The sequence below is a fragment of the Rana temporaria genome, chromosome 4 (assembly GCF_905171775.1).
Source record: "Rana temporaria chromosome 4, aRanTem1.1, whole genome shotgun sequence".
Classification (NCBI taxonomy): domain Eukaryota; kingdom Metazoa; phylum Chordata; class Amphibia; order Anura; family Ranidae; genus Rana; species Rana temporaria.
In genome coordinates, this window is record NC_053492.1 from 1365979 (window position 1) to 1393291 (window position 27313).

Sequence of the window (27313 nt, forward strand, 5' to 3'; positions counted from 1 at the left end):
GAGGTCCTCGTCGGCTTCCTCGGCCGAAAGTGTACACACGGCCGGGTTTCTCGGCAGAATTCAGCCAGAAACTCGGTCGGAAGCTGAATTCTGCCGAGGAAACTGGTCGTGTGTACGAGGCCTTAGACATGGACTTTCCTGATCGGATTATTGTGACTTCAATCCAACAAAAGAGAAAAACTTTTCTGTCAAGGGCTAAACTGTCCTTGGGAATTGTCTTCAGCCTCATTCAGACGGACACCTGAAAGGAGGGGGCAACAACGCCCCTTCACCCGCCCCTTCACCCGCCCCTTCACCCGGCCAAGAATTCCTTATAATTCCTTCTGTCAATGTGTCTCCAGGAGTCTCTTATCTTCCACTTTGTGTGTCCCCCCTCCCCCCACCCATTATCCCTCCAGCCGCCCATTATTCTCCCAGGAACATCAAAGGCTCGGGGGGGTCTCCGCTCTCCAGTGGAGCCCCCCCCCCCTCAGCCCCCACCCATAGACTGGAACAAGAAGCTGTTGTGTTCTGGAGGTCTTTGTGTCCTTCTGACCTTCTTCTCTCTGAAGTTTTCCTTTCATCTTCCCCTCCTGGAAGATAAGATCTGCCCTTCCACACATCCACTTCCCGCTCCGAGATAAAACCTCCATTCCAACCCCCCTCCGGATAAAACTTCCATTCCAACCCCCCTCCGGATAAAACCTCCATTCCAACCCCCCCTCCTGGAAGATAAGATCTGCCCTTCCACACATCCACTTCCCGCTCCGAGATAAAACCTCCATTCCAACCCCCCCTCCGGATAAAACTTCCATTCCAACCCCCCTCCGGATAAAACCTCCATTCCAATCCCCCCTCCTGGAAGATAAGATCTGCCCTTCCACACATCCACTTCCCCCTCCCAGATAAAACTTCCATTCCAACCCCCCCTCCGGATAAAACCTCCATTCCAACCCCCCCTCCTGGAAGATAAGATCTGCCCTTCCACACATCCACTTCCCCCTCCCAGATAAAACTTCCATTCCAACCCCCCCTCCGGATAAAACCTCCATTCCAACCCCCCCTCCTGGAAGATAAGATCTGCCCTTCCACACATCCACTTCCCCCTCCCAGATAAAACTTCCATTCCAACCCCCCCTCCTGGAAGATAAGATCTGCCCTTCCACACATCCACTTCCCGCTCCGAGATAAAACCTCCATTCCAACCCCCCCTCCGGATAAAACCTCCATTCCAACCCCCCCTCCGGATAAAACCTCCATTTCAACCCCCCCTCCTGGAAGATAAGATCTGCCCTTCCACACATCCACTTCCCCCTCCCAGATAAAACTTCCATTCCAACCCCCCCTCCGGATAAAACCTCCATTCCAACCCCCCCTCCTGGAAGATAAGATCTGCCCTTCCACACATCCACTTCCCGCTCCGAGATAAAACTTCCATTCCAACCCCCCCTCCTGGAAGATAAGATCTGCCCTTCCACACATCCACTTCCCGCTCCGAGATAAAACTTCCATTCCAACCCCCCCTCCTGGAAGATAAGATCTGCCCTTCCACACATCCACTTCCCGCTCCGAGATAAAACTTCCATTCCAACCCCCCCTCCGGATAAAACCTTCATTCCAACCCCCCCTCCGGATAAAACTTCTATTCCAACCCCCCCTCCGGATAAAACCTCCATTCCAACCCCCCCCTCCGGATAAAACCTCCATTCCAACCCCCCCTCCGGATAAAACTTCCATTCCAACCCCCATCTGGATAAAACTTCCATTCCAACCCCCCCCTCCCCCTCCTGGAAGATAAGATCTGCCCTTCCACACATCCACTTCCCGCTCCGAGATAAAACCTCCATTCCAACCCCCCCTCCGGATAAAACTTCCATTCCAACCCCCCTCCGGATAAAACCTCCATTCCAACCCCCCCTCCTGGAAGATAAGATCTGCCCTTCCACACATCCACTTCCCGCTCCGAGATAAAACCTCCATTCCAACCCCCCCTCCGGATAAAACTTCCATTCCAACCCCCCTCCGGATAAAACCTCCATTCCAACCCCCCCTCCTGGAAGATAAGATCTGCCCTTCCACACATCCACTTCCCGCTCCGAGATAAAACCTCCATTCCAACCCCCCCTCCGGATAAAACTTCCATTCCAACCCCCCTCCGGATAAAACCTCCATTCCAATCCCCCCTCCTGGAAGATAAGATCTGCCCTTCCACACATCCACTTCCCCCTCCCAGATAAAACTTCCATTCCAACCCCCCCTCCGGATAAAACCTCCATTCCAACCCCCCCTCCTGGAAGATAAGATCTGCCCTTCCACACATCCACTTCCCCCTCCCAGATAAAACTTCCATTCCAACCCCCCCTCCGGATAAAACCTCCATTCCAACCCCCCCTCCTGGAAGATAAGATCTGCCCTTCCACACATCCACTTCCCCCTCCCAGATAAAACTTCCATTCCAACCCCCCCTCCTGGAAGATAAGATCTGCCCTTCCACACATCCACTTCCCGCTCCGAGATAAAACTTCCATTCCAACCCCCCCTCCGGATAAAACCTCCATTCCAACCCCCCCTCCGGATAAAACCTCCATTTCAACCCCCCCTCCTGGAAGATAAGATCTGCCCTTCCACACATCCACTTCCCCCTCCCAGATAAAACTTCCATTCCAACCCCCCCTCCGGATAAAACCTCCATTCCAACCCCCCCTCCTGGAAGATAAGATCTGCCCTTCCACACATCCACTTCCCGCTCCGAGATAAAACTTCCATTCCAACCCCCCCTCCTGGAAGATAAGATCTGCCCTTCCACACATCCACTTCCCGCTCCGAGATAAAACTTCCATTCCAACCCCCCCTCCTGGAAGATAAGATCTGCCCTTCCACACATCCACTTCCCGCTCCGAGATAAAACTTCCATTCCAACCCCCCCCCCCGATAAAACCTTCATTCCAACCCCCCCTCCGGATAAAACTTCTATTCCAACCCCCCCTCCGGATAAAACCTCCATTCCAACCCCCCCCTCCGGATAAAACCTCCATTCCAACCCCCCCTCCGGATAAAACTTCCATTCCAACCCCCATCTGGATAAAACTTCCATTCCAACCCCCCCTCCCCCTCCTGGAAGATAAGATCTGCCCTTCCACACATCCACTTCCCGCTCCGAGATAAAACCTCCATTCCAACCCCCCCTCCGGATAAAACTTCCATTCCAACCCCCCTCCGGATAAAACCTCCATTCCAACCCCCCCTCCTGGAAGATAAGATCTGCCCTTCCACACATCCACTTCCCGCTCCGAGATAAAACCTCCATTCCAACCCCCCCCTCCGGATAAAACTTCCATTCCAACCCCCCTCCGGATAAAACCTCCATTCCAACCCCCCCTCCTGGAAGATAAGATCTGCCCTTCCACACATCCACTTCCCGCTCCGAGATAAAACTTCCATTCCAACCCCCCCTCCGGATAAAACCTCCATTCCAACCCCCCCTCCGGATAAAACCTCCATTTCAACCCCCCCTCCGGATAAAACCTCCATTCCAACCCCCCCTCCTGGAAGATAAGATCTGCCCTTCCACACATCCACTTCCCCCTCCCAGATAAAACTTCCATTCCAACCCCCCCTCCGGATAAAACCTCCATTCCAACCCCCCCTCCTGGAAGATAAGATCTGCCCTTCCACACATCCACTTCCCCCTCCCAGATAAAACTTCCATTCCAACCCCCCCTCCGGATAAAACCTCCATTCCAACCCCCCCTCCTGGAAGATAAGATCTGCCCTTCCACACATCCACTTCCCGCTCCGAGATAAAACTTCCATTCCAACCCCCCCTCCTGGAAGATAAGATCTGCCCTTCCACACATCCACTTCCCGCTCCGAGATAAAACTTCCATTCCAACCCCCCCTCCGGATAAAACCTTCATTCCAACCCCCCCTCCGGATAAAACTTCTATTCCAACCCCCCCCTCCGGATAAAACCTCCATTCCAACCCCCCCTCCGGATAAAACCTCCATTCCAACCCCCCCCTCCGGATAAAACCTCCATTCCAACCCCCCCTCCGGATAAAACTTCCATTCCAACCCCCATCTGGATAAAACTTCCATTCCAACCCCCCCTCCCCCTCCTGGAAGATAAGATCTGCCCTTCCACACATCCACTTCCCGCTCCGAGATAAAACTTCTATTCCAACCCCCCCTCCGGATAAAACCTCCATTCCAACCCCCCCTCCGGATAAAACTTCCATTCCAACCCCCCCTCCGGATAAAACTTCTATTCCAACCCCCCCTCCGGATAAAACCTCCATTCCAACCCCCCCCTCCGGATAAAACCTCCATTCCAACCCCCCCTCCGGATAAAACCTCCATTCCAACCCCCCCTCCCCCTCCTGGAAGATAAGATCTGCCCTTCCACACATCCACTTCCCGCTCCGAGATAAAACTTCTATTCCAACCCCCCCTCCGGATAAAACCTCCATTCCAACCCCCCCCTCCGGATAAAACTTCCATTCCAACCCCCCCTCCTGGAAGATAAGATCTGCCCTTCCACACATCCACTTCCCGCTCCGAGATAAAACTTCTATTCCAACCCCCCCCCTCCGGATAAAACCTCCATTCCAACCCCCCCTCCGGATAAAACTTCCATTCCAACCCCCCCTCCTGGAAGATAAGATCTGCCCTTCCACACATCCACTTCCCGCTCCGAGATAAAACTTCCATTCCAACCCCCCCTCCGGATAAAACCTTCATTCCAACCCCCCCTCCGGATAAAACTTCTATTCCAACCCCCCCTCCGGATAAAACCTCCATTCCAACCCCCCCCTCCGGATAAAACCTCCATTCCAACCCCCCCTCCGGATAAAACCTCCATTCCAACCCCCATCTGGATAAAACTTCCATTCCAACCCCCCCTCCCCCTCCTGGAAGATAAGATCTGCCCTTCCACACATCCACTTCCCGCTCCGAGATAAAACTTCTATTCCAACCCCCCCTCCGGATAAATCCTCCATTCCAACCCCCCCCCTCCGGATAAAACTTCCATTCCAACCCCCCTCCTGGAAGATAAGATCTGCCCTTCCACACATCCACTTCCCGCTCCGAGATAAAACTTCCATTCCAACCCCCCCTCCGGATAAAACCTTCATTCCAACCCCCCCTCCGGATAAAACCTCCATTCCAACCCCCCCCCTCCGGATAAAACCTCCATTCCAACCCCCCCTCCGGATAAAACCTCCATTCCAACCCCCATCTGGATAAAACTTCCATTCCAACCCCCCCTCCCCCTCCTGGAAGATAAGATCTGCCCTTCCACACATCCACTTCCCGCTCCGAGATAAAACTTCTATTCCAACCCCCCCTCCGGATAAATCCTCCATTCCAACCCCCCTCCGGATAAAACTTCCATTCCAACCCCCCCTCCTGGAAGATAAGATCTGCCCTTCCACACATCCACTTCCCGCTCCGAGATAAAACTTCTATTCCAACCCCCCCTCCCCCTCCTGGAAGATAAGATCTGCCCTTCCACACATCCACTTCCCGCTCCGAGATAAAACTTCTATTCCAACCCCCCCTCCGGATAAATCCTCCATTCCAACCCCCCCCCTCCGGATAAAACTTCCATTCCAACCCCCCCTCCTGGAAGATAAGATCTGCCCTTCCACACATCCACTTCCCGCTCCGAGATAAAACCTCCATTCCAACCCCCATCTGGATAAAACCTCCATTCCAACCCCCCCTCCGGATAAAACCTCCATTCCAACCCCCCCCTCCGAGATAAAACTTCTATTCCAACCCCCCCTCCGGATAAAACCTCCATTCCAACCCCCCCTCCAGATAAAAACTCCATTCCAACCCCCCTCCGGATAAAACCTCCATTCCAACCCCCCCTCCGGATAAAACCTCCATTCCAACCCCCCTCCGGATAAAACCTCCATTCCAACCCCCCCTCCGGATAAAACCTCCATTCCAACCCCCCCTCCGGATAAAACTTCCATTCCAACCCCCCCCCTCCGGATAAAACTTCTATTCCAACCCCCCCTCCGGATAAATCCTCCATTCCAACCCCCCCTCCGGATAAAACCTCCATTCCAACCCCCCCTCCGGATAAAACCTCCATTCCAACCCCCCCTCCGGATAAAACTTCCATTCCAACCCCCCTCCGGATAAAACCTCCATTCCAACCCCCCTCCGGATAAAACCTCCATTCCAACCCCCCCTCCGGATAAAACCTCCATTCCAACCCCCCCTCCGGATAAAACCTCCATTCCAACCCCCTCTCCGGATAAAACCTCCATTCCAACCCCCCCTCCGGATAAAACTTCCATTCCAACCCCCTCTCCGGATAAAACCTCCATTCCAACCCCCCCTCCGGATAAAACCTCCATTCCAACCCCCCCCCTCCGGATAAAACTTCTATTCCAACCCCCCCTCCGGATAAATCCTCCATTCCAACCCCCCCTCCGGATAAAACCTCCATTCCAACCCCCCCTCCGGATAAAACCTCCATTCCAACCCCCCCTCCGGATAAAACTTCCATTCCAACCCCCCTCCGGATAAAACCTCCATTCCAACCCCCCTCCGGATAAAACCTCCATTCCAACCCCCCCTCCGGATAAAACCTCCATTCCAACCCCCCCTCCGGATGAAACCTCCATTCCAACCCCCTCTCCGGATAAAACCTCCATTCCAACCCCCCCTCCGGATAAAACTTCCATTCCAACCCCCTCTCCGGATAAAACCTCCATTCCAACCCCCCCTCCGGATAAAACCTCCATTCCAACCCCCATCTGGATAAAACTTTAATTCTAACCCCCCCTCCGGATAAAACTTCCATTCTAACCCCCCCTCCTGGAAGATAAGATCTGCCCTTCCACACATCCACTTCCCGCTCCGAGATAAAACTTCTATTCCAACCCCCCCTCCGGATAAAACCTCCATTCCAACCCCCCCTCCGAGATAAAACTTCTATTCCAACCCCCCCTCCGGATAAAACCTCCATTCCAACCCCCCCTCCAGATAAAAACTCCATTCCAACCCCCCTCCGGATAAAACCTCCATTCCAACCCCCCCTCCGGATAAAACCTCCATTCCAACCCCCCCTCCGGATAAAACCTCCATTCCAACCCCCCCTCCGGATAAAACCTCCATTCCAACCCCCCCTCCGGATAAAACTTCCATTCCAACCCCCCCTCCGGATAAAACTTCTATTCCAACCCCCCCTCCGGATAAATCCTCCATTCCAACCCCCCCTCCGGATAAAACCTCCATTCCAACCCCCCCTCCAGATAAAACCTCCATTCCAACCCCCCCCTCCGTATAAAACCTCCATTCCAACCCCCCCTCCGGATAAAACTTCCATTCCAGCCCCCCCCTGGATAAAACCTCCATTCCAACCCCCCCTCCGGATAAAACTTCCATTCCAGCCCCCCCCTGGATAAAACCTCCATTCCAACCCCCCTCCGGATAAAACTTCCATTCCAACCCCCCCTCCGGATAAATCCTCCATTCCAACCCCCCTCCGGATAAAACTTCCATTCCAACCCCCCCTCCGGATAAAACCTCCATTCCAACCCCCATCTGGATAAAACTTCTATTCCAACCCCCCCTCCGGATAAAACTTTCGTTCTAACACCCCCTCCGGATAAAACCTCCATTCCAACCCCCCCTCCGGATAAAACCTCCATTCCAACCCCCCCTCCGGATAAAACTTCCATTCCAACCCCCCTCCGGATAAAACCTCCATTCCAACCCCCCTCCGGATAAAACCTCCATTCCAACCCCCCCTCCGGATAAAACTTCCATTCCAACCCCCCTCCGCATAAAACCTCCATTCCAACCCCCCCTCCGGATAAAACTTCCATTCCAACCCCCCCCCCTCCGGATAAAACTTCTATTCCAACCCCCCTCCGGATAAAACCTCCATTCCAACCCCCCCTCCGGATAAAACCTCCATTCCAACCCCCCCTCCGGATAAAACCTCCATTCCAACCCCCCCTCCGGATAAAACCTCCATTCCAACCCCCCTCCGGATAAAACCTCCATTCCAACCCCCCCTCCGGATAAAACCTCCATTCCAACCCCCCCTCCGGATAAAACCTCCATTCCAACCCCCCTCCGGATAAAACCTCCATTCCAACCCCCCCTCCGGATAAAACCTCCATTCCAACCCCCCTCCGGATAAAACCTCCATTCCAACCCCCCCTCCGGATAAAACCTCCATTCCAACCCCCCCTCCGGATAAAACCTCCATTCCAACCCCCCCTCCGGATAAAACTTCCATTCCAGCCCCCCTCCGGATAAAACCTCCATTCCAACCCCCCTCCGGATAAAACCTCCATTCCAGCCCCCCTCCGGATAAAACTTCTATTCCAGCCCCCATCTGGATAAAACCTCCATTCCAGCCCCCCCTCCGGATAAAACCTCCATTCCAACCCCCCCTCCGGATAAAACTTTCATTCTAACCCCCCCCTCCGAGATAAAACTTCTATTCCAACCCCCATCTGGATAAAACCTCCATTCTAACCCCCCCTCCGGATAAAACTTTCGTTCCAACCCCCCCTCCGGATAAAACTTTCGTTCTAACCCCCCCTCTCCGGATAAAACCTCCATTCCAGCCCCCCCTCCGGATAAAACCTCCATTCCAATGATGTGTAAGCTCGGTGACGTGTCTTTGGTGTATATGGATGATGTGAAAGCTCGGTGACGTGTCTTTGGTGTATATGGAGGATGTGAAAGCTCGGTGACGTGTCTTTGGTGTATATGGAGGATGTGAAAGCTCGGTGACGTGTTTTTGGTGTATACGGACGATATGGATTGTGTCGCTCCGTCATCCTCCTCCTTCTTCTCCTCTCTCAGGTATCGGAGTTTTGTCCGGCCGAGATACAAGGTGGCCTACAAGACGGTGTCAGACATGGAGTGGAAGTGCTGCCAGGGATATTCCGGAGATGATTGCATGGAAGGACCGGCGGGAGGTCCTCAGATCCCCACCAGCAGACCTCGGCCCAGACCTGTAAGGCCCAATATTTCTGGATCCAGTGGGGGGAATCATCTAACCGGATCTGGAGGGGAAGGTAAGTTTAGTCATTCAATTCCGAGACTCTGATTATCTCATTTTCCCCAGAAGGACTGAGTAGCGACATTGTGGGGACCTCCCATATACAGGTCTCTGACATCATGTGATTTTCCGGTAGGACTGTAGGACAGTCTTGGGACCTCCCATATACAGGTCTCTGACATCATGTGATTTTCCGGTAGGACTGTAGGAGGACAGTCTTGGGACCTCCCATATACAGGTCTCTGACATCATGTGATTTTCCGGTAGGACTGTAGGGGGACAGTCTTGGGACCTCCCATATACAGGTCTCTGACATCATGTGATTTTCCGGTAGGACTGTAGGGGGACAGTCTTGGGACCTCCCATATACAGGTCTCTGACATCATGTGATTTTCCGGTAGGACTGTAGGGGGACAGTCTTGGGACCTCCCATATACAGGTCTCTGACATCATGTGATTTTCCGGTAGGACTGTAGGAGGACAGTCTTGGGACCTCCCATATACAGGTCTCTGACATCGTGTGATTTTCCGGTAGGACTGTAGGACAGTCTTGGGACCTCCCATATACAGGTCTCTGACATCATGTGATTTTCCGGTAGGACTGTAGGGGGACAGTCTTGGGACCTCCCATATACAGGTCTCTGACATCATGTGATTTTCCGGTAGGACTGTAGGAGGACAGTCTTGGGACCTCCCATATACAGGTCTCTGACATCATGTGATTTTCCGGTAGGACTGTAGGGGGACAGTCTTGGGACCTCCCATATACAGCTCTCTGACATCGTGTGATTTTCCGGTAGGACTGTAGGAGGACAGTCTTGGGACCTCCCATATACAGGTCTCTGACATCATGTGATTTTCCGGTAAGACTGTAGGAGGACAGTCTTGGGACCTCCCATATACAGGTCTCTGACATCATGTGATTTTCCGGTAGGACTGTAGGAGGACAGTCTTGGGACCTCCCATATACTGGTCTCTGACATCATGTGATTTTCCGGTAGGACTGTAGGGGGACAGTCTTGGGACCTCCCATATACAGGTCTCTGACATCATGTGATTTTCCGGTAGGACTGTAGGGGGACAGTCTTGGGACCTCCCATATACAGGTCTCTGACATCATGTGATTTTCCGGTAGGACTGTAGAGGGACAGTCTTGGGACCTCCCATATACAGGTCTCTGACATCATGTGATTTTCCGGTAGGACTGTAGGGGGACAGTCTTGGGACCTCCCATATACAGGTCTCTGACATCATGTGATTTTCCGGTAGGACTGTAGGACAGTCTTGGGACCTCCCATATACAGGTCTCTGACATCATGTGATTTTCCGGTAGGACTGTAGGAGGACAGTCTTGGGACCTCCCATATACAGGTCTCTGACATCATGAGATTTTCCGGTAGGACTGTAGGACAGTCTTGGGACCTCCCATATACAGGTCTCTGACATCATGTGATTTTCCGGTAGGACTGTAGGAGGACAGTCTTGGGACCTCCCATATACAGGTCTCTGACATCATGTGATTTTCCGGTAGGACTGTAGGACAGTCTTGGGACCTCCCATATACAGGTCTCTGACATCATGTGATTTCCCGGTAGGACTGTAGGACAGTCTTGGGACCTCCCATATACAGGTCTCTGACATCATGTGATTTTCCGGTAGGACTGTAGGGGGACAGTCTTGGGACCTCCCATATACAGGTCTCTGACATCATGTGATTTTCCGGTAGGACTGTAGGAGGACAGTCTTGGGACCTCCCATATACAGGTCTCTGACATCATGTGATTTTCCGGTAGGACTGTAGGGGGACAGTCTTGGGACCTCCCATATACAGGTCTCTGACATCATGTGATTTTCCGGTAGGACTGTAGGAGGACAGTCTTGGGACCTCCCATATACAGGTCTCTGACATCATGTGATTTTCCGGTAGGACTGTAGGACAGTCTTGGGACCTCCCATATACAGGTCTCTGACATCATGTGATTTTCCGGTAGGACTGTAGAAGGACAGTCTTGGGACCTCCCATATACAGGTCTCTGACATCATGTGATTTTCCGGTAGGACTGTAGGACAGTCTTGGGACCTCCCATATACAGGTCTCTGACATCATGTGATTTTCCGGTAGGACTGTAGGACAGTCTTGGGACCTCCCATATACAGGTCTCTGACATCATGTGATTTTCCGGTAGGACTGTAGGACAGTCTTGGGACCTCCCATATACAGGTCTCTGACATCATGTGATTTTCCGGTAGGACTGTAGGGGGACAGTCTTGGGACCTCCCATATACAGGTCTCTGACATCATGTGATTTTCCGGTAGGACTGTAGGGGGACAGTCTTGGGACCTCCCATATACAGGTCTCTGACATCATGTGATTTTCCGGTAGGACTGTAGGGGGACAGTCTTGGGACCTCCCATATACAGGTCTCTGACATCATGTGATTTTCCGGTAGGACTGTAGGGGGACAGTCTTGGGACCTCCCATATACAGGTCTCTGACATCATGTGATTTTCCGGTAGGACTGTAGGAGGACAGTCTTGGGTCCTCCCATATACAGGTCTCTGACATCATGTGATTTTCCGGTAGGACTGTAGGAGGACAGTCTTGGGACCTCCCATATACAGGTCTCTGACATCATGTGATTTTCCGGTAGGACTGTAGGAGGACAGTCTTGGGACCTCCCATATACAGGTCTCTGACATCATGTGATTTTCCGGTAGGACTGTAGGAGGACAGTCTTGGGACCTCCCATATACAGGTCTCTGACATCATGTGATTTTCCGGTAGGACTGTAGGGGGACAGTCTTGGGACCTCCCATATACAGGTCTCTGACATCGTGTGATTTTCCGGTAGGACTGTAGGGGGACAGTCTTGGGACCTCCCATATACAGGTCTCTGACATCATGTGATTTTCCGGTAGGACTGTAGGGGGACAGTCTTGGGACCTCCCATATACAGGTCTCTGACATCATGTGATTTTCCGGTAGGACTGTAGGAGGACAGTCTTGGGACCTCCCATATACAGGTCTCTGACATCATGTGATTTTCCGGTAGGACTGTAGGACAGTCTTGGGACCTCCCATATACAGGTCTCTGACATCATGTGATTTTCCGGTAGGACTGTAGGAGGACAGTCTTGGGACCTCCCATATACAGGTCTCTGACATCATGTGATTTTCCGGTAGGACTGTAGGGGGACAGTCTTGGGACCTCCCATATACAGGTCTCTGACATCATGTGATTTTCCGGTAGGACTGTAGGAGGACAGTCTTGGGACCTCCCATATACAGGTCTCTGACATCATGTGATTTTCCGGTAGGACTGTAGGGGGACAGTCTTGGGACCTCCCATATACAGGTCTCTGACATCATGTGATTTTCCGGTAGGACTGTAGGGGGACAGTCTTGGGACCTCCCATATACAGGTCTCTGACATCATGTGATTTTCCGGTAGGACTGTAGGGGGACAGTCTTGGGACCTCCCATATACAGGTCTCTGACATCATGTGATTTTCCGGTAGGACTGTAGAGGGACAGTCTTGGGACCTCCCATATACAGGTCTCTGACATCATGTGATTTTCCGGTAGGACTGTAGGGGGACAGTCTTGGGACCTCCCATATACAGGTCTCTGACATCATGTGATTTTCCGGTAGGACTGTAGGACAGTCTTGGGACCTCCCATATACAGGTCTCTGACATCATGTGATTTTCCGGTAGGACTGTAGGAGGACAGTCTTGGGACCTCCCATATACAGGTCTCTGACATCATGTGATTTTTCGGTAGGACTGTAGGGGGACAGTCTTGGGACCTCCCATATACAGGTCTCTGACATCATGTGATTTTCCGGTAGGACTGTAGGGGGACAGTCTTGGGACCTCCCATATACAGGTCTCTGACATCATGTGATTTTCCGGTAGGACTGTAGGAGGACAGTCTTGGGACCTCCCATATACAGGTCTCTGACATCATGTGATTTTCCGGTAGGACTGTAGGAGGACAGTCTTGGGACCTCCCATATACAGGTCTCTGACATCATGTGATTTTCCGGTAGGACTGTAGGGGGACAGTCTTGGGACCTCCCATATACAGGTCTCTGACATCATGTGATTTTCCGGTAGGACTGTAGGAGGACAGTCTTGGGACCTCCCATATACTGGTCTCTGACATCATGTGATTTTCCGGTAGGACTGTAGGAGGACAGTCTTGGGACCTCCCATATACAGGTCTCTGACATCATGTGATTTTCCGGTAGGACTGTAGGGGGACAGTCTTGGGACCTCCCATATACAGGTCTCTGACATCATGTGATTTTCCGGTAGGACTGTAGGGGGACAGTCTTGGGACCTCCCATATACAGGTCTCTGACATCATGTGATTTTCCGGTAGGACTGTAGGGGGACAGTCTTGGGACCTCCCATATACAGGTCTCTGACATCATGTGATTTTCCGGTAGGACTGTAGGGGGACAGTCTTGGGACCTCCCATATACAGGTCTCTGACATCATGTGATTTTCCGGTAGGACTGTAGGAGGACAGTCTTGGGACCTCCCATATACAGGTCTCTGACATCATGTGATTTTCCGGTAGGACTGTAGGACAGTCTTGGGACCTCCCATATACAGGTCTCTGACATCATGTGATTTTCCGGTAGGACTGTAGGAGGACAGTCTTGGGACCTCCCATATACAGGTCTCTGACATCATGTGATTTTCCGGTAGGACTGTAGGGGGACAGTCTTGGGACCTCCCATATACAGGTCTCTGACATCATGTGATTTTCCGGTAGGACTGTAGGGGGACAGTCTTGGGACCTCCCATATACAGGTCTCTGACATCATGTGATTTTCCGGTAGGACTGTAGGAGGACAGTCTTGGGACCTCCCATATACAGGTCTCTGACATCATGTGATTTTCCGGTAGGACTGTAGGGGGACAGTCTTGGGACCTCCCATATACAGGTCTCTGACATCATGTGATTTTCCGGTAGGACTGTAGGGGGACAGTCTTGGGACCTCCCATATACAGGTCTCTGACATCGTGTGATTTTCCGGTAGGACTGTAGGGGGACAGTCTTGGGACCTCCCATATACAGGTCTCTGACATCATGTGATTTTCCGGTAGGACTGTAGGGGGACAGTCTTGGGACCTCCCATATACAGGTCTCTGACATCATGTGATTTTCCGGTAGGACTGTAGGGGGACAGTCTTGGGACCTCCCATATACAGGTCTCTGACATCATGTGATTTTCCGGTAGGACTGTAGTAGGACAGTCTTGGGACCTCCCATATACAGGTCTCTGACATCATGTGATTTTCCGGTAGGACTGTAGGGGGACAGTCTTGGGACCTCCCATATACAGGTCTCTGACATCATGTGATTTTCCGGTAGGACTGTAGGAGGACAGTCTTGGGACCTCCCATATACAGGTCTCTGACATCATGTGATTTTCCGGTAGGACTGTAGGGGGACAGTCTTGGGACCTCCCATATACAGGTCTCTGACATCATGTGATTTTCCGGTAGGACTGTAGGGGGACAGTCTTGGGACCTCCCATATACAGGTCTCTGACATCATGTGATTTTCCGGTAGGACTGTAGGAGGACAGTCTTGGGACCTCCCATATACAGGTCTCTGACATCATGTGATTTTCCGGTAGGACTGTAGGGGGACAGTCTTGGGACCTCCCATATACAGGTCTCTGACATCATGTGATTTTCCGGTAGGACTGTAGGGGGACAGTCTTGGGACCTCCCATATACAGGTCTCTGACATCATGTGATTTTCCGGTAGGACTGTAGGAGGACAGTCTTGGGACCTCCCATATACAGGTCTCTGACATCATGTGATTTTCCGGTAGGACTGTAGGGGGACAGTCTTGGGACCTCCCATATACAGGTCTCTGACATCATGTGATTTTCCGGTAGGACTGTAGGGGGACAGTCTTGGGACCTCCCATATACAGGTCTCTGACATCGTGTGATTTTCCGGTAGGACTGTAGGGGGACAGTCTTGGGACCTCCCATATACAGGTCTCTGACATCATGTGATTTTCCGGTAGGACTGTAGGAGGACAGTCTTGGACCCCCCATATACAGGTCTCTGACATCATGTGATTTTCCGGTAGGACTGTAGGGGGACAGTCTTGGGACCTCCCATATACAGGTCTCTGACATCATGTGATTTTCCGGTAGGACTGTAGGGGGACAGTCTTGGGACCTCCCATATACAGGTCTCTGACATCGTGTGATTTTCCGGTAGGACTGTAGGACAGTCTTGGGACCTCCCATATACAGGTCTCTGACATCATGTGATTTTCCGGTAGGACTGTAGGAGGACAGTCTTGGGACCTCCCATATACAGGTCCATGACATCATGTGATTTTCCGGTAGGACTGTAGGAGGACAGTCTTGGGACCTCCCATATACAGGTCTCTGACATCATGTGATTTTCCGGTAGGACTGTAGGGGGACAGTCTTGGGACCTCCCATATACAGGTCTCTGACATCATGTGATTTTCCGGTAGGACTGTAGGAGGACAGTCTTGGGACCTCCCATATACAGGTCTCTGACATCATGTGATTTTCCGGTAGGACTGTAGGAGGACAGTCTTGGGACCTCCCATATACAGGTCTCTGACATCATGTGATTTTCCGGTAGGACTGTAGGACAGTCTTGGGACCTCCCATATACAGGTCTCTGACATCATGTGATTTTCCGGTAGGACTGTAGGGGGACAGTCTTGGGACCTCCCATATACAGGTCTCTGACATCATGTGATTTTCCGGTAGGACTGTAGGAGGACAGTCTTGGGACCTCCCATATACAGGTCTCTGACATCATGTGATTTTCCGGTAGGACTGTAGGGGGACAGTCTTGGGACCTCCCATATACAGGTCTCTGACATCATGTGATTTTCCGGTAGGACTGTAGGGGGACAGTCTTGGGACCTCCCATATACAGGTCTCTGACATCATGTGATTTTCCGGTAGGACTGTAGGAGGACAGTCTTGGGACCTCCCATATACAGGTCTCTGACATCATGTGATTTTCCGGTAGGACTGTAGGGGGACAGTCTTGGGACCTCCCATATACAGGTCTCTGACATCATGTGATTTTCCGGTAGGACTGTAGGGGGACAGTCTTGGGACCTCCCATATACAGGTCTCTGACATCATGTGATTTTCCGGTAGGACTGTAGGAGGACAGTCTTGGGACCTCCCATATACAGGTCTCTGACATCATGTGATTTTCCGGTAGGACTGTAGGGGGACAGTCTTGGGACCTCCCATATACAGGTCTCTGACATCATGTGATTTTCCGGTAGGACTGTAGGAGGACAGTCTTGGGACCTCCCATATACAGGTCTCTGACATCATGTGATTTTCCGGTAGGACTGTAGGAGGACAGTCTTGGGACCTCCCATATACAGGTCTCTGACATCATGTGATTTTCCGGTAGGACTGTAGGAGGACAGTCTTGGGACCTCCCATATACAGGTCTCTGACATCATGTGATTTTCCGGTAGGACTGTAGGACAGTCTTGGGACCTCCCATATACAGGTCTCTGACATCATGTGATTTTCCGGTAGGACTGTAGGAGGACAGTCTTGGGACCTCCCATATACAGGTCTCTGACATCGTGTGATTTTCCGGTAGGACTGTAGGAGGACAGTCTTGGGACCTCCCATATACAGGTCTCTGACATCATGTGATTTTCCGGTAGGACTGTAGGGGGACAGTCTTGGGACCTCCCATATACAGGTCTCTGACATCATGTGATTTTCCGATAGGACTGTAGGAGGACAGTCTTGGGACCTCCCATATACAGGTCTCTGACATCATGTGATTTTCCGGTAGGACTGTAGGAGGACAGTCTTGGGACCTCCCATATACAGGTCTCTGACATCATGTGATTTTCCGGTAGGACTGTAGGAGGACAGTCTTGGGACCTCCCATATACAGGTCTCTGACATCGTGTGATTTTCTGGTAGGACTGTAGGGGGACAGTCTTGGGACCTCCCATATTCAGGTCTCTGACATCATGTGATTTTCCGGTAGGACTGTAGGGGGACAGTCTTGGGACCTCCCATATACAGGTCTCTGACATCATGTGATTTTCCGGTAGGACTGTAGGACAGTCTTGGGACCTCCCATATACAGGTCTCTGACATCATGTGATTTTCCGGTAGGACTGTAGGGGGACAGTCTTGGGACCTCCCATATACAGGTCTCTGACATCGTGTGATTTTCCGGTAGGACTGTAGGGGGACAGTCTTGGGACCTCCCATATACAGGTCTCTGACATCATGTGATTTTCCGGTAGGACTGTAGGGGGACAGTCTTGGGACCTCCCATATACAGGTCTCTGACATCATGTGATTTTCCGGTAGGACTGTAGGACAGTCTTGGGACCTCCCATATACAGGTCTCTGACATCAAGTGATTTTCCGGTAGGACTGTAGGGGGACAGTCTTGGGACCTCCCATATACAGGTCTCTGACATCATGTGATTTTCCGGTAGGACTGTAGGAGGACAGTCTTGGGACCTCCCATATACAGGTCTCTGACATCATGTGATTTTCCGGTAGGACTGTAGGAGGACAGTCTTGGGACCTCCCATATACAGGTCTCTGACATCATGTGATTTTCCGGTAGGACTGTAGGGGGACAGTCTTGGGACCTCCCATATACAGGTCTCTGACATCATGTGATTTTCCGGTAGGACTGTAGGGGGACAGTCTTGGGACCTCCCATATACAGGTCTCTGACATCATGTGATTTTCCGGTAGGACTGTAGGAGGACAGTCTTGGGACCTCCCATATACAGGTCTCTGACATCATGTGATTTTCCGGTAGGACTGTAGGGGGACAGTCTTGGGACCTCCCATATACAGGTCTCTGACACCATGTGATTTTCCGGTAGGACTGTAGGAGGACAGTCTTGGGACCTCCCATATACAGGTCTCTGACATCATGTGATTTTCCGGTAGGACTGTAGGAGGACAGTCTTGGGACCTCCCATATACAGGTCTCTGACATCATGTGATTTTCCGGTAGGACTGTAGGGGGACAGTCTTGGGACCTCCCATATACAGGTCTCTGACATCATGTGATTTTCCGGTAGGACTGTAGGAGGACAGTCTTGGGACCTCCCATATACAGGTCTCTGACATCATGTGATTTTCCGGTAGGACTGTAGGAGGACAGTCTTGGGACCTTCCATATACAGGTCTCTGACATCATGTGATTTTCTGGTAGGACTGTAGGGGGACAGTCTTGGGACCTCCCATATACAGGTCTCTGACATCATGTGATTTTCCGGTAGGACTGTAGGACAGTCTTGGGACCTCCCATATACAGGTCTCTGACATCATGTGATTTTCCGGTAGGACTGTAGGGGGACAGTCTTGGGACCTCCCATATACAGGTCTCTGACATCGTGTGATTTTCTGGTAGGACTGTAGGGGGACAGTCTTGGGACCTCCCATATTCAGGTCTCTGACATCATGTGATTTTCCGGTAGGACTGTAGGGGGACAGTCTTGGGACCTCCCATATACAGGTCTCTGACATCATGTGATTTTCCGGTAGGACTGTAGGAGGACAGTCTTGGGACCTCCCATATACAGGTCTCTGACATCATGTGATTTTCCGGTAGGACTGTAGGGGGACAGTCTTGGGACCTCCCATATACAGGTCTCTGACATCATGTGATTTTCCGGTAGGACTGTAGGGGGACAGTCTTGGGACCTCCCATATACAGGTCTCTGACATCATGTGATTTTCCGGTAGGACTGTAGGACAGTCTTGGGACCTCCCATATACAGGTCTCTGACATCATGTGATTTTCCGGTAGGACTGTAGGGGGACAGTCTTGGGACCTCCCATATACAGGTCTCTGACATCATGTGATTTTCCGGTAGGACTGTAGGACAGTCTTGGGACCTCCCATATACAGGTCTCTGACATCATGTGATTTTCCGGTAGGACTGTAGGAGGACAGTCTTGGGACCTCCCATATACAGGTCTCTGACATCGTGTGATTTTCCGGTAGGACTGTAGGAGGACAGTCTTGGGACCTCCCATATACAGGTCTCTGACATCATGTGATTTTCCGGTAGGACTGTAGGAGGACAGTCTTGGGACCTCCCATATACAGGTCTCTGACATCATGTGATTTTCCGGTAGGACTGTAGGGGGACAGTCTTGGGACCTCCCATATACAGGTCTCTGACATCGTGTGATTTTCCAGTAGGACTGTAGGGGGACAGTCTTGGGACCTCCCATATACAGGTCTCTGACATCATGTGATTTTCCGGTAGGACTGTAGGGGGACAGTCTTGGGACCTCCCATATACAGGTCTCTGACATCGTGTGATTTTCCAGTAGGACTGTAGGGGGACAGTCTTGGGACCTCCCATATACAGGTCTCTGACATCATGTGATTTTCCGGTAGGACTGTAGGGGGACAGTCTTGGGACCTCCCATATACAGGTCTCTGACATCATGTGATTTTCCGGTAGGACTGTAGGAGGACAGTCTTGGGACCTCCCATATACAGGTCTCTGACATCATGTGATTTTCCGGTAGGACTGTAGGGGGACAGTCTTGGGACCTCCCATATACAGGTCTCTGACATCATGTGATTTTCCGGTAGGACTGTAGGAGGACAGTCTTGGGACCTCCCATATACAGGTCTCTGACATCGTGTGATTTTCCGGTAGGACTGTAGGGGGACAGTCTTGGGACCTCCCATATACAGGTCTCTGACATCATGTGATTTTCCGGTAGGACTGTAGGAGGACAGTCTTGGGACCTCCCATATACAGGTCTCTGACATCATGTGATTTTCCGGTAGGACTGTAGGGGGACAGTCTTGGGACCTCCCATATACAGGTCTCTGACATCATGTGATTTTCCGGTAGGACTGTAGGAGGACAGTCTTGGGACCTCCCATATACAGGTCTCTGACATCATGTGATTTTCCGGTAGGACTGTAGGGGGACAGTCTTGGGACCTCCCATATAGAGGTCTCTGACATCATGTGGTTTTCCGGTAGGACTGTGTAGGGACTTTCTCTGCCTTAGCTGGGTCCATGACATCATCACGAGGGGACATTCCGGGGATTATTTGGAACACGGAATGATTTCTTATCTTCCAGCTCTGGATGTGTTTGGTTTGGCAGGAGAGTCACAGAGAGTGATGATGTCATAGTTGGTGAGCCGCCATCAGAGGCCGCAGATTATGGGAAGAATCTGATAAGAAGCGTCTTTCTTCTCACCAATCCGTCTCCATATGGAATAGTGAACGGACAGTCTTACTCTACTGACCCCAACCCCCCCAATTGCCTTCCCATCCCCCCAGAGGCAGTCAGGGCAGAAATATAACCTCCATCTAAAACCAAATCCTGGAATATAAATCCCTCTGATGAATTGGGGGGGGGGGAGATTTCCTCTGACTACGTGTGACAGAGGAGAGCGGTTGTCACCAGGACAGGAAGTCGGAGGTTCCATCCCTCCCCCCATTGTGTTATAGTCTGTGTATTTGGGAGGGGGAACCTACCGACTCTTCCAGAACCAACCTATTGGGTCTACGATGACACGGACAGGACAATACAAACCTGGCAGGGGGGTCGGTGCCCACATATGCCTACTGTGATCAGTGTGAGCAGTGGCGTCACTAAGGTTGGCGTCACCCAGTGTGAAAAAAATTGGAGTCCCCCCCCCCCCCCCTCCACCAACTATAGTCCACCCTCAGTACAGACCCCCCTCCCTCATTACAGACCCCCCTCCATCAGTACAGACCCCCCTCAAGTACAGACCCCCAGCAGTATAGACCCCCCTCCATCAGTACAGACCCCCCTCCATTAAGTTCAGAACCCCCCTCCCTTATTACAGACCCCCTTCATTAAGTACAGACAACCCCCACAGTATAGAACACCTCCCTCAGTACAGACCCCCCCCCCCTCCCTCATTACAGACCCCCTCCATCAGTACAGACCCCCAGCAGTACAGACCCCCCTCCATTAAGTTCAGACCCCCCCTTCCTCATTACAGACCCCCTTCATTAAGTACAGACACCCCTCACAGTATAGACCCCCTCCCTCAATACAGACCCCCCTCCATCAGTGCAGACACACCTGCATCAGTGCAGCCCTCCACAGTGCACACCCCCATCAATCAGTGCAGACCCCCCTCAGTGCAAACCCCCTATCCATCAGTGCAGACCCCCTCAGTGCCCACCCCCCATCCATCAGTGCAGACCCCCCTCAGTGCACACACCCACCTCCATAAGTGCAGACCTCCCTCAGTGCACACCCCCTTCCATCAGTGCAGACCCCCCCAGTGCACACACCCTTCTATCAGTGCAGACCCCCTCAGTGCAGACCCCCTCAGTGCACCCACCCACCTCCATAAGTGCAGACCGCCCTGAGTGCACACACCCTTCTATCAGTGCAGACCCCCCTCAGTGCACACACCCACCTCCATAAGTGCAGACCTCCCTCAGTGCACACACCCACCTCCATAAGTGCAGACCTCCCTCAGTGCACACCCCTTTCCATCAGTGCAGACCCCCTCAGTGCACACACCCCCCTTCCATCAGTGCAGACCTCCCTCAGTGCACACCCCCTTCCATCAGTGCAGACCCCCTCAGTGCACACACCACCTCCATAAGTGCAGACCGCCCTGAGTGCACACACCCTTCTATCAGTGCAGACCCCCCTCAGTGCACACACCCACCTCCATAAGTGCAGACCTCCCTCATTGCACACCCCCCTCCATCAGTGCCCCCTCCATCAGTGCAGACACCCCCTCTCAATCAGTGCAGACCACCCTCAGTGCAAATGCTCCCTCCATCAGTGCAGACACACCCCCCTCCTGCTCCATCAGTGCAGACATTAACATTTTCAGACCTTCGTCCCCTTTGATGACGGTGGTTTTGCAAGCAGAAGCTCGGAGAGGACTGATAACAAAAATATATGAGGGACTGTTAGCAACAATTCAGAGCCATGCCTCCCTTAGAAGCCGCAGGAGATGGGGGGAAGACATCGGGGAGTTAGACGGAGATCAGTGGGAGAGGGCGATTGAATCTGTCCCAGCGGTATCCGTCTCTGCGTCACACAAACTGTCGCAACTTTTTATATTAAACAGGGCTTATAGAACTGCGCCACAACTACATAGATGGGGAAGAAGGGATACTCCTATGTGCCCAAAATGTAAGGCCCAGCAGGGGGACTTCATACATTTGATTTGGAGATGCCCAAAGCTTCATAGGTACTGGGAGGAAGTATCACAGTGTATTAGTAGAGTGGCACAAGTACCAGTTCCATTGGACCCCCTAGTATATTTGCTAGGGGCCATTGACCCGGGATACAACATTGTGTCCGTTGGACTCCCTCCACCCTCTCATACAGCAGAGCAAACCAAAGCCGCCTCCCCTCCTGTAGATGTAAACAGAGAGGAGTGGGAGGAGGCTTAGGTCTGCTCCGTTGTGTGAGGCAGCCAGCGAGATCTCAGACATAGATCAGTGAGGACCATGCAGCGTTGGCAGAAAATGCCCCCTCCAAAAGAAAGGAACCCACACAGAACCACTCAGAAGAGGTCCCTCTCTTGAAGGGAAGAACCTACACAGAACCCTCCAGGACAGACCTCCAACCCCGCAAGGAACAACCCACACAAAGCCCTCCCAACTAGGCGCCTCCCCTGAAGGGAAGAACTCACACACAGCCGCTCTAGGCTAGGCCCCTCCCCTGAAGGGAAGAATTCATATACAGCTCTCCAGGATAGACCCTCATGCCCAAAGGGAAGAACCCTCCAGGATAGACCTCCAACTACGCAAGGAACAACCCACACAAAGCCCTCCCAACTAGGTGCCTCCCCTGAAGGGAAGAACTCACACACAACCCCCCCTAGGCTAGGCCCCTCCCCTGAAGGGAAGAATTCATATACAGCTCTTCAGGATAGACCATCATGCCCAAAGGGAAGAAGCCTCCAGGATAGCCCTCCAACTACGCAAGGAACAACCCACACAAAGCCCTCCCAACTAGGCGCCTCCCCTGAAGGGAAGAACTCACACACAGCCGCTCTAGGCTAGGCCCCTCCCCTGAAGAGAAGAATTCATATACAGCTCTTCAGGATAGACCATCATGCCCAAAGGGAAGAACCCTCCAGGATAGACCTCCAACTACACAAGGAACAACCCACACAAAGCTCTCCAAACTAGGCGCCTCCCCTGAAGAGAAGAACTCACACACAGCCCCTCTAGGCTAGGCCCCTCCCCTGAAGAGAAGAATTCATATACAGCTCTTCAGGATAGACCATCATGCCCAAAGGGAAGAACCCTCCAGGATAGACCTCCAACTATGCAAGGAACAACCCACACAAAGCCCTCCCAACTAGGCGCCTCCCCTGAAGGGAAGAACTCACACACAGCCGCTCTAGGCTAGGCCCCTCCCCTGAAGGGAAGAATTCATATACAGCTCTTCAGGATAGACCCTCATGCCCAAAGGGAAGAATCCTCCAGGATAGACCTCCAACCACGCAAAGGAACAACCCACACAAAGCCCTCCCCTGAAGGGATGAACACACACACAGCCGCTGTAGGGTAGGCCCCTCCCCTGAAGGGTGTAAGGGCTTACCTTGGTTGGAGTCCATAGTGCAGAGTTGTATGCTCACCCTTGTAAATACACACAGCCCACGGTAACAAGGTAAGAAGCGATCTGGGCTTTGAGTCTGTGCACGGGGGCTTGACAGGAATTTGCCAAAGGATAGTTGAGGTAAAGCCGTAGTCAGGGATTCCAGAAGTCAGGATAAACAAAGAACTAGCCAGGGTCCGAGGCTGGAGTCAGATTGGGTAGATCCTCACCTCAGCCCTCTATTTTGATGGGGTGTGTCCTCACCACGGTCCCATACTGTGGTTGGGTGGGTTCTCACCTCAGTCTCCTTTTGTGGTTGGGTGAATCCTCACCTCAGTCCCATGTTTTGGTGGGATGGATCCTCACCTTGGTCTCGTACTGTGGTTGGGTGGGTCCTCACCTTGGTCTCGTACTGTGGTTGGGTGGGTCCTCACCTTGGTCTCGTACTGTGGTTGGGTGGGTCCTCACCTCGGTCCCATATTGTGGTGGGGTAGATCCTCACCTCAGTCCTGTATTGTGGTTGAGTGGGTACTCACCTCGGTCCCGTATTGTGGTTGGGTGGGTCCTCACCTCGGTCCCAAATTGTGAATGAATGAATGAATGAAAACTTATATAGCGCGGCACATGCGAACCGAATCGCCTCTGGGCGCTTGTTGTTCCTGTCTCTTTTGTATCAAAAGAGATGAGTTTTGATCTTTCTCCTGAATGCCAAGTGATTTTCCTCCAACCGAATGCTGGTTGGTAAAGCGTTCCATAGTCTGGGACCCTGGACCGCGAATCTTCTTTCTCCTTTGGGGTAGATCCTCACCTCAGTCCCAAATTGTGGTGGGGTAGATCCTCACCTCAGTCCTGTATTGTGGTTGGGTGGGTCCTCACCTCGGTCCCGTATTGTGGTTGGGTGGGTCCTCACCTTGGTCCCAAATTGTGGTGGGGTAGATCCTCACCTCAGTCCTGTATTGTGGTTGGGTGGGTCCTCACCTCGGTCCCGTATTGTGGTTGGGTGGGTCCTCACCTTGGTCCCAAATTGTGGTGGGGTAGATCCTCACCTCAGTCCTGTATTGTGGTTGGGTGGGTCCTCACCTCGGTCCCGTATTGTGGTTGGGTGGGTCCTCACCTCGGTCCCAAATTGTGGTGGGGTAGATCCTCACCTCGGTCCTGTATTGTGGTTGGGTGTGTTCTTACTACGGTCCTGTTTACGCTCATGTTGAAGCTTCTCCTCTGCTCTATTTCTCTCTGTTTTCTAATTTTCTTTCTTTTTTCTAGTTCTCTGCACCAATTACTGTCTGTTTCTGTCTCACCCTTTGCAGTGTCTCTTTGGGTCTATCTTCTCCTCTTCTGGGTCCCCGAACCTTCTCTCAGGTATTGCAGTGGTCTCGTAAAATTGGACTTTTCTATTGTGTGTACTGTAACCAATTCCATGAGTATTCCTTTGATAAGCCTCTAACATCTGATTTTTCTGCACCTTCTTTCAGGCCAAGGGGACTCGGAGAAAGTGAAGCAGCTGGAAGACAAGGTCCAGCGCCTGACCAAGGAGCTCCAGACAATCCAGTCTACACTTCAAGGAATGAATGAGAAGTTCCAGTCCGAGATTCGGCTGACCGTTCAGAATGTGTTAAATGGAAAACAGCCGGCAGATTCTGCCCCGGGTCAGTCGGACATGTCCGAGAAACTTAACGACATTCAGACTCTTCTAACAAACCTGGACAAAAAGGTGAAAGACCACGACCAAGAGCTGGGCAATCTCAACAATGCCAACAACAAGCACCATGATGGCCCAGAAATTGTAGTGGGCCAAAAACTGACCGACCTGAAGGGGGACATCCTACAGGAAGTAGAGAAGAGGATGCAGCAATCTTGTTCTGCTTGTCTGGCGGGAGTGGACGGCTTCCGAAACCAGCAGAACGAGGACAGAGATCGTATTCGAGGACTAGAGAAATTCATAAATTCGGTGGACCAGCGGAACAGGGACATTGTGCAGAACATTCAGACACGCATGGTGGAGCTGACTGCGCGTGTTCCCAAGGACTGCTGCGCAGAAGTCACTGATCTGCGCAGGAGAGTGACCGAGGCCGAGAAGAAATCAGACACCTTATCTGGCTCCGTCGTTGCCCTGACCGTGCGACTGGACCGTGAAATGGGTGAAAATAACAACAATGCCATCAACAAAGTTGACAACCGCCTGTCAGATATCGAAGGCAGAATGAATACTACAAAACACACCCTGGAGGAACATTACTACCACTACCGCGATGAGATGCAGAACTTCTTCCAGGACGAGATCAAGAAACTGAGAGATGAAATGAAGAATCGCATCAACGGCAACGACTTCAAAATCACCCTTCTTCTGACTGAGCTCGGGAACAGCTCCGGATTCCGAGACCTGATGGACCAAAGGATAACGGGTCTGACCGACGACATCGACTCTCTCAGGGATCAGGTGGAAAAGAATGAAGACCAACTTAATAAAGTGGTTGAAGATTTGGACGGCATGAGGAACCAGGTGACTGACACCATGGAAAGCTGCAGCAATCAATGTAACGGTCACGGTTCCGACGTGACAAAATTATACGAAGATTTAGACAAGAGGGTAAAAGATCACGAAGATCAGATCCACAATGTCCACTCTGATGTAACCAACCTCCGAATATCTGGAAGCTCCATGCAGGATACATTGATGGACCTGGATGGTGAGATGACCCATGTGAAAATGATAGTGGACTCCAGCGGAGAGACTTTCCGAAAGTCCTTGTCCGATATCAAAGACTCACAGGATAGGTTTACATCCACCATCTTATCCGACCTGGATAGGTTTGATCTGAACATCGCTCAGTACCAGAATGACACCAATGGAAAAATACTGGATATGGAAAATGGCATTAAATCCCTGAGAAAGATGATTGAGTTTGACTACAAGAGCTGTGGTCAGGTGTGCTCCAACCTGCAGGAAGAGGTGGGCAAACTGAAGGAGCAGGTGGGCGAGTGCACCGACACTTGCCAGTTTCTGAAGAAACCCGAGGATGAAAGTGGCTCCAACAAACGACTAGACGGCTTTGAGGTCTTTGGTGGAAGTAATAGCCGAGACCTGAAGAACCTACAAGGAGAAGTGTCCAACATCATCGTGACCTTCACTTCCCTGAATGACAGCGTCAAAGACCTCCAAGAGAGCATCGGACGCCAGCAGACCGACATCCACGACCTGTCAACCACCAAACACAAGCTGATTTCTGAGATCAATAAAATCCAGGAGGAGGTGACAGAGCACATCAAGGACAACTCGGAAAAGTTTGACCTGTTCAATAAAGAGATCCACAGGTATGGAAGCACAGTGATGGAGGAAACCCAGGAGTGCAGGAGGTCTTCCAGCGGCTTGGAAGAGAGAGTTTCCAAGCTGGAGAACATCTGTGTGAAGCTGGATTCCGTCTCTGGAAGCCTCCACAAGATCAAAGAGAACCTGAACAAACATGTGTCGGGACTGTGGAACTGCGTGCAAGAGGTGAACAGCACCCTGCGCACTCACAGCGCCTGGTTCGATAAACTCCATAGCAGCCAACTCAATGGAATCAACGGGAGAATCAACAGCCTGAACTCCTCCATGATTCTTATGTCTTCTGAGTGGCAGAACTTCACTCTTCAGGACTTCATGGGTAAGGACCAC

General features: G+C 51.8%; 1 protein-coding gene across 2 annotated transcripts in view; it reads left to right on the forward strand.

Moving 5' to 3' along the window:
* EMILIN1 (elastin microfibril interfacer 1) overlaps nucleotides 1-27313 on the forward strand; it is an 87501-nt gene that overhangs the window by 35931 nt on the left and 24257 nt on the right. For both annotated transcript variants that reach the window (XM_040347878.1, XM_040347880.1), the window contains 2 exons: nucleotides 8824-9038; nucleotides 25131-27302. In XM_040347878.1, the coding sequence (XP_040203812.1) occupies nucleotides 8824-9038; nucleotides 25131-27302 (2387 nt within the window). The remainder of the gene's footprint in view (nucleotides 1-8823; nucleotides 9039-25130; nucleotides 27303-27313) is intronic.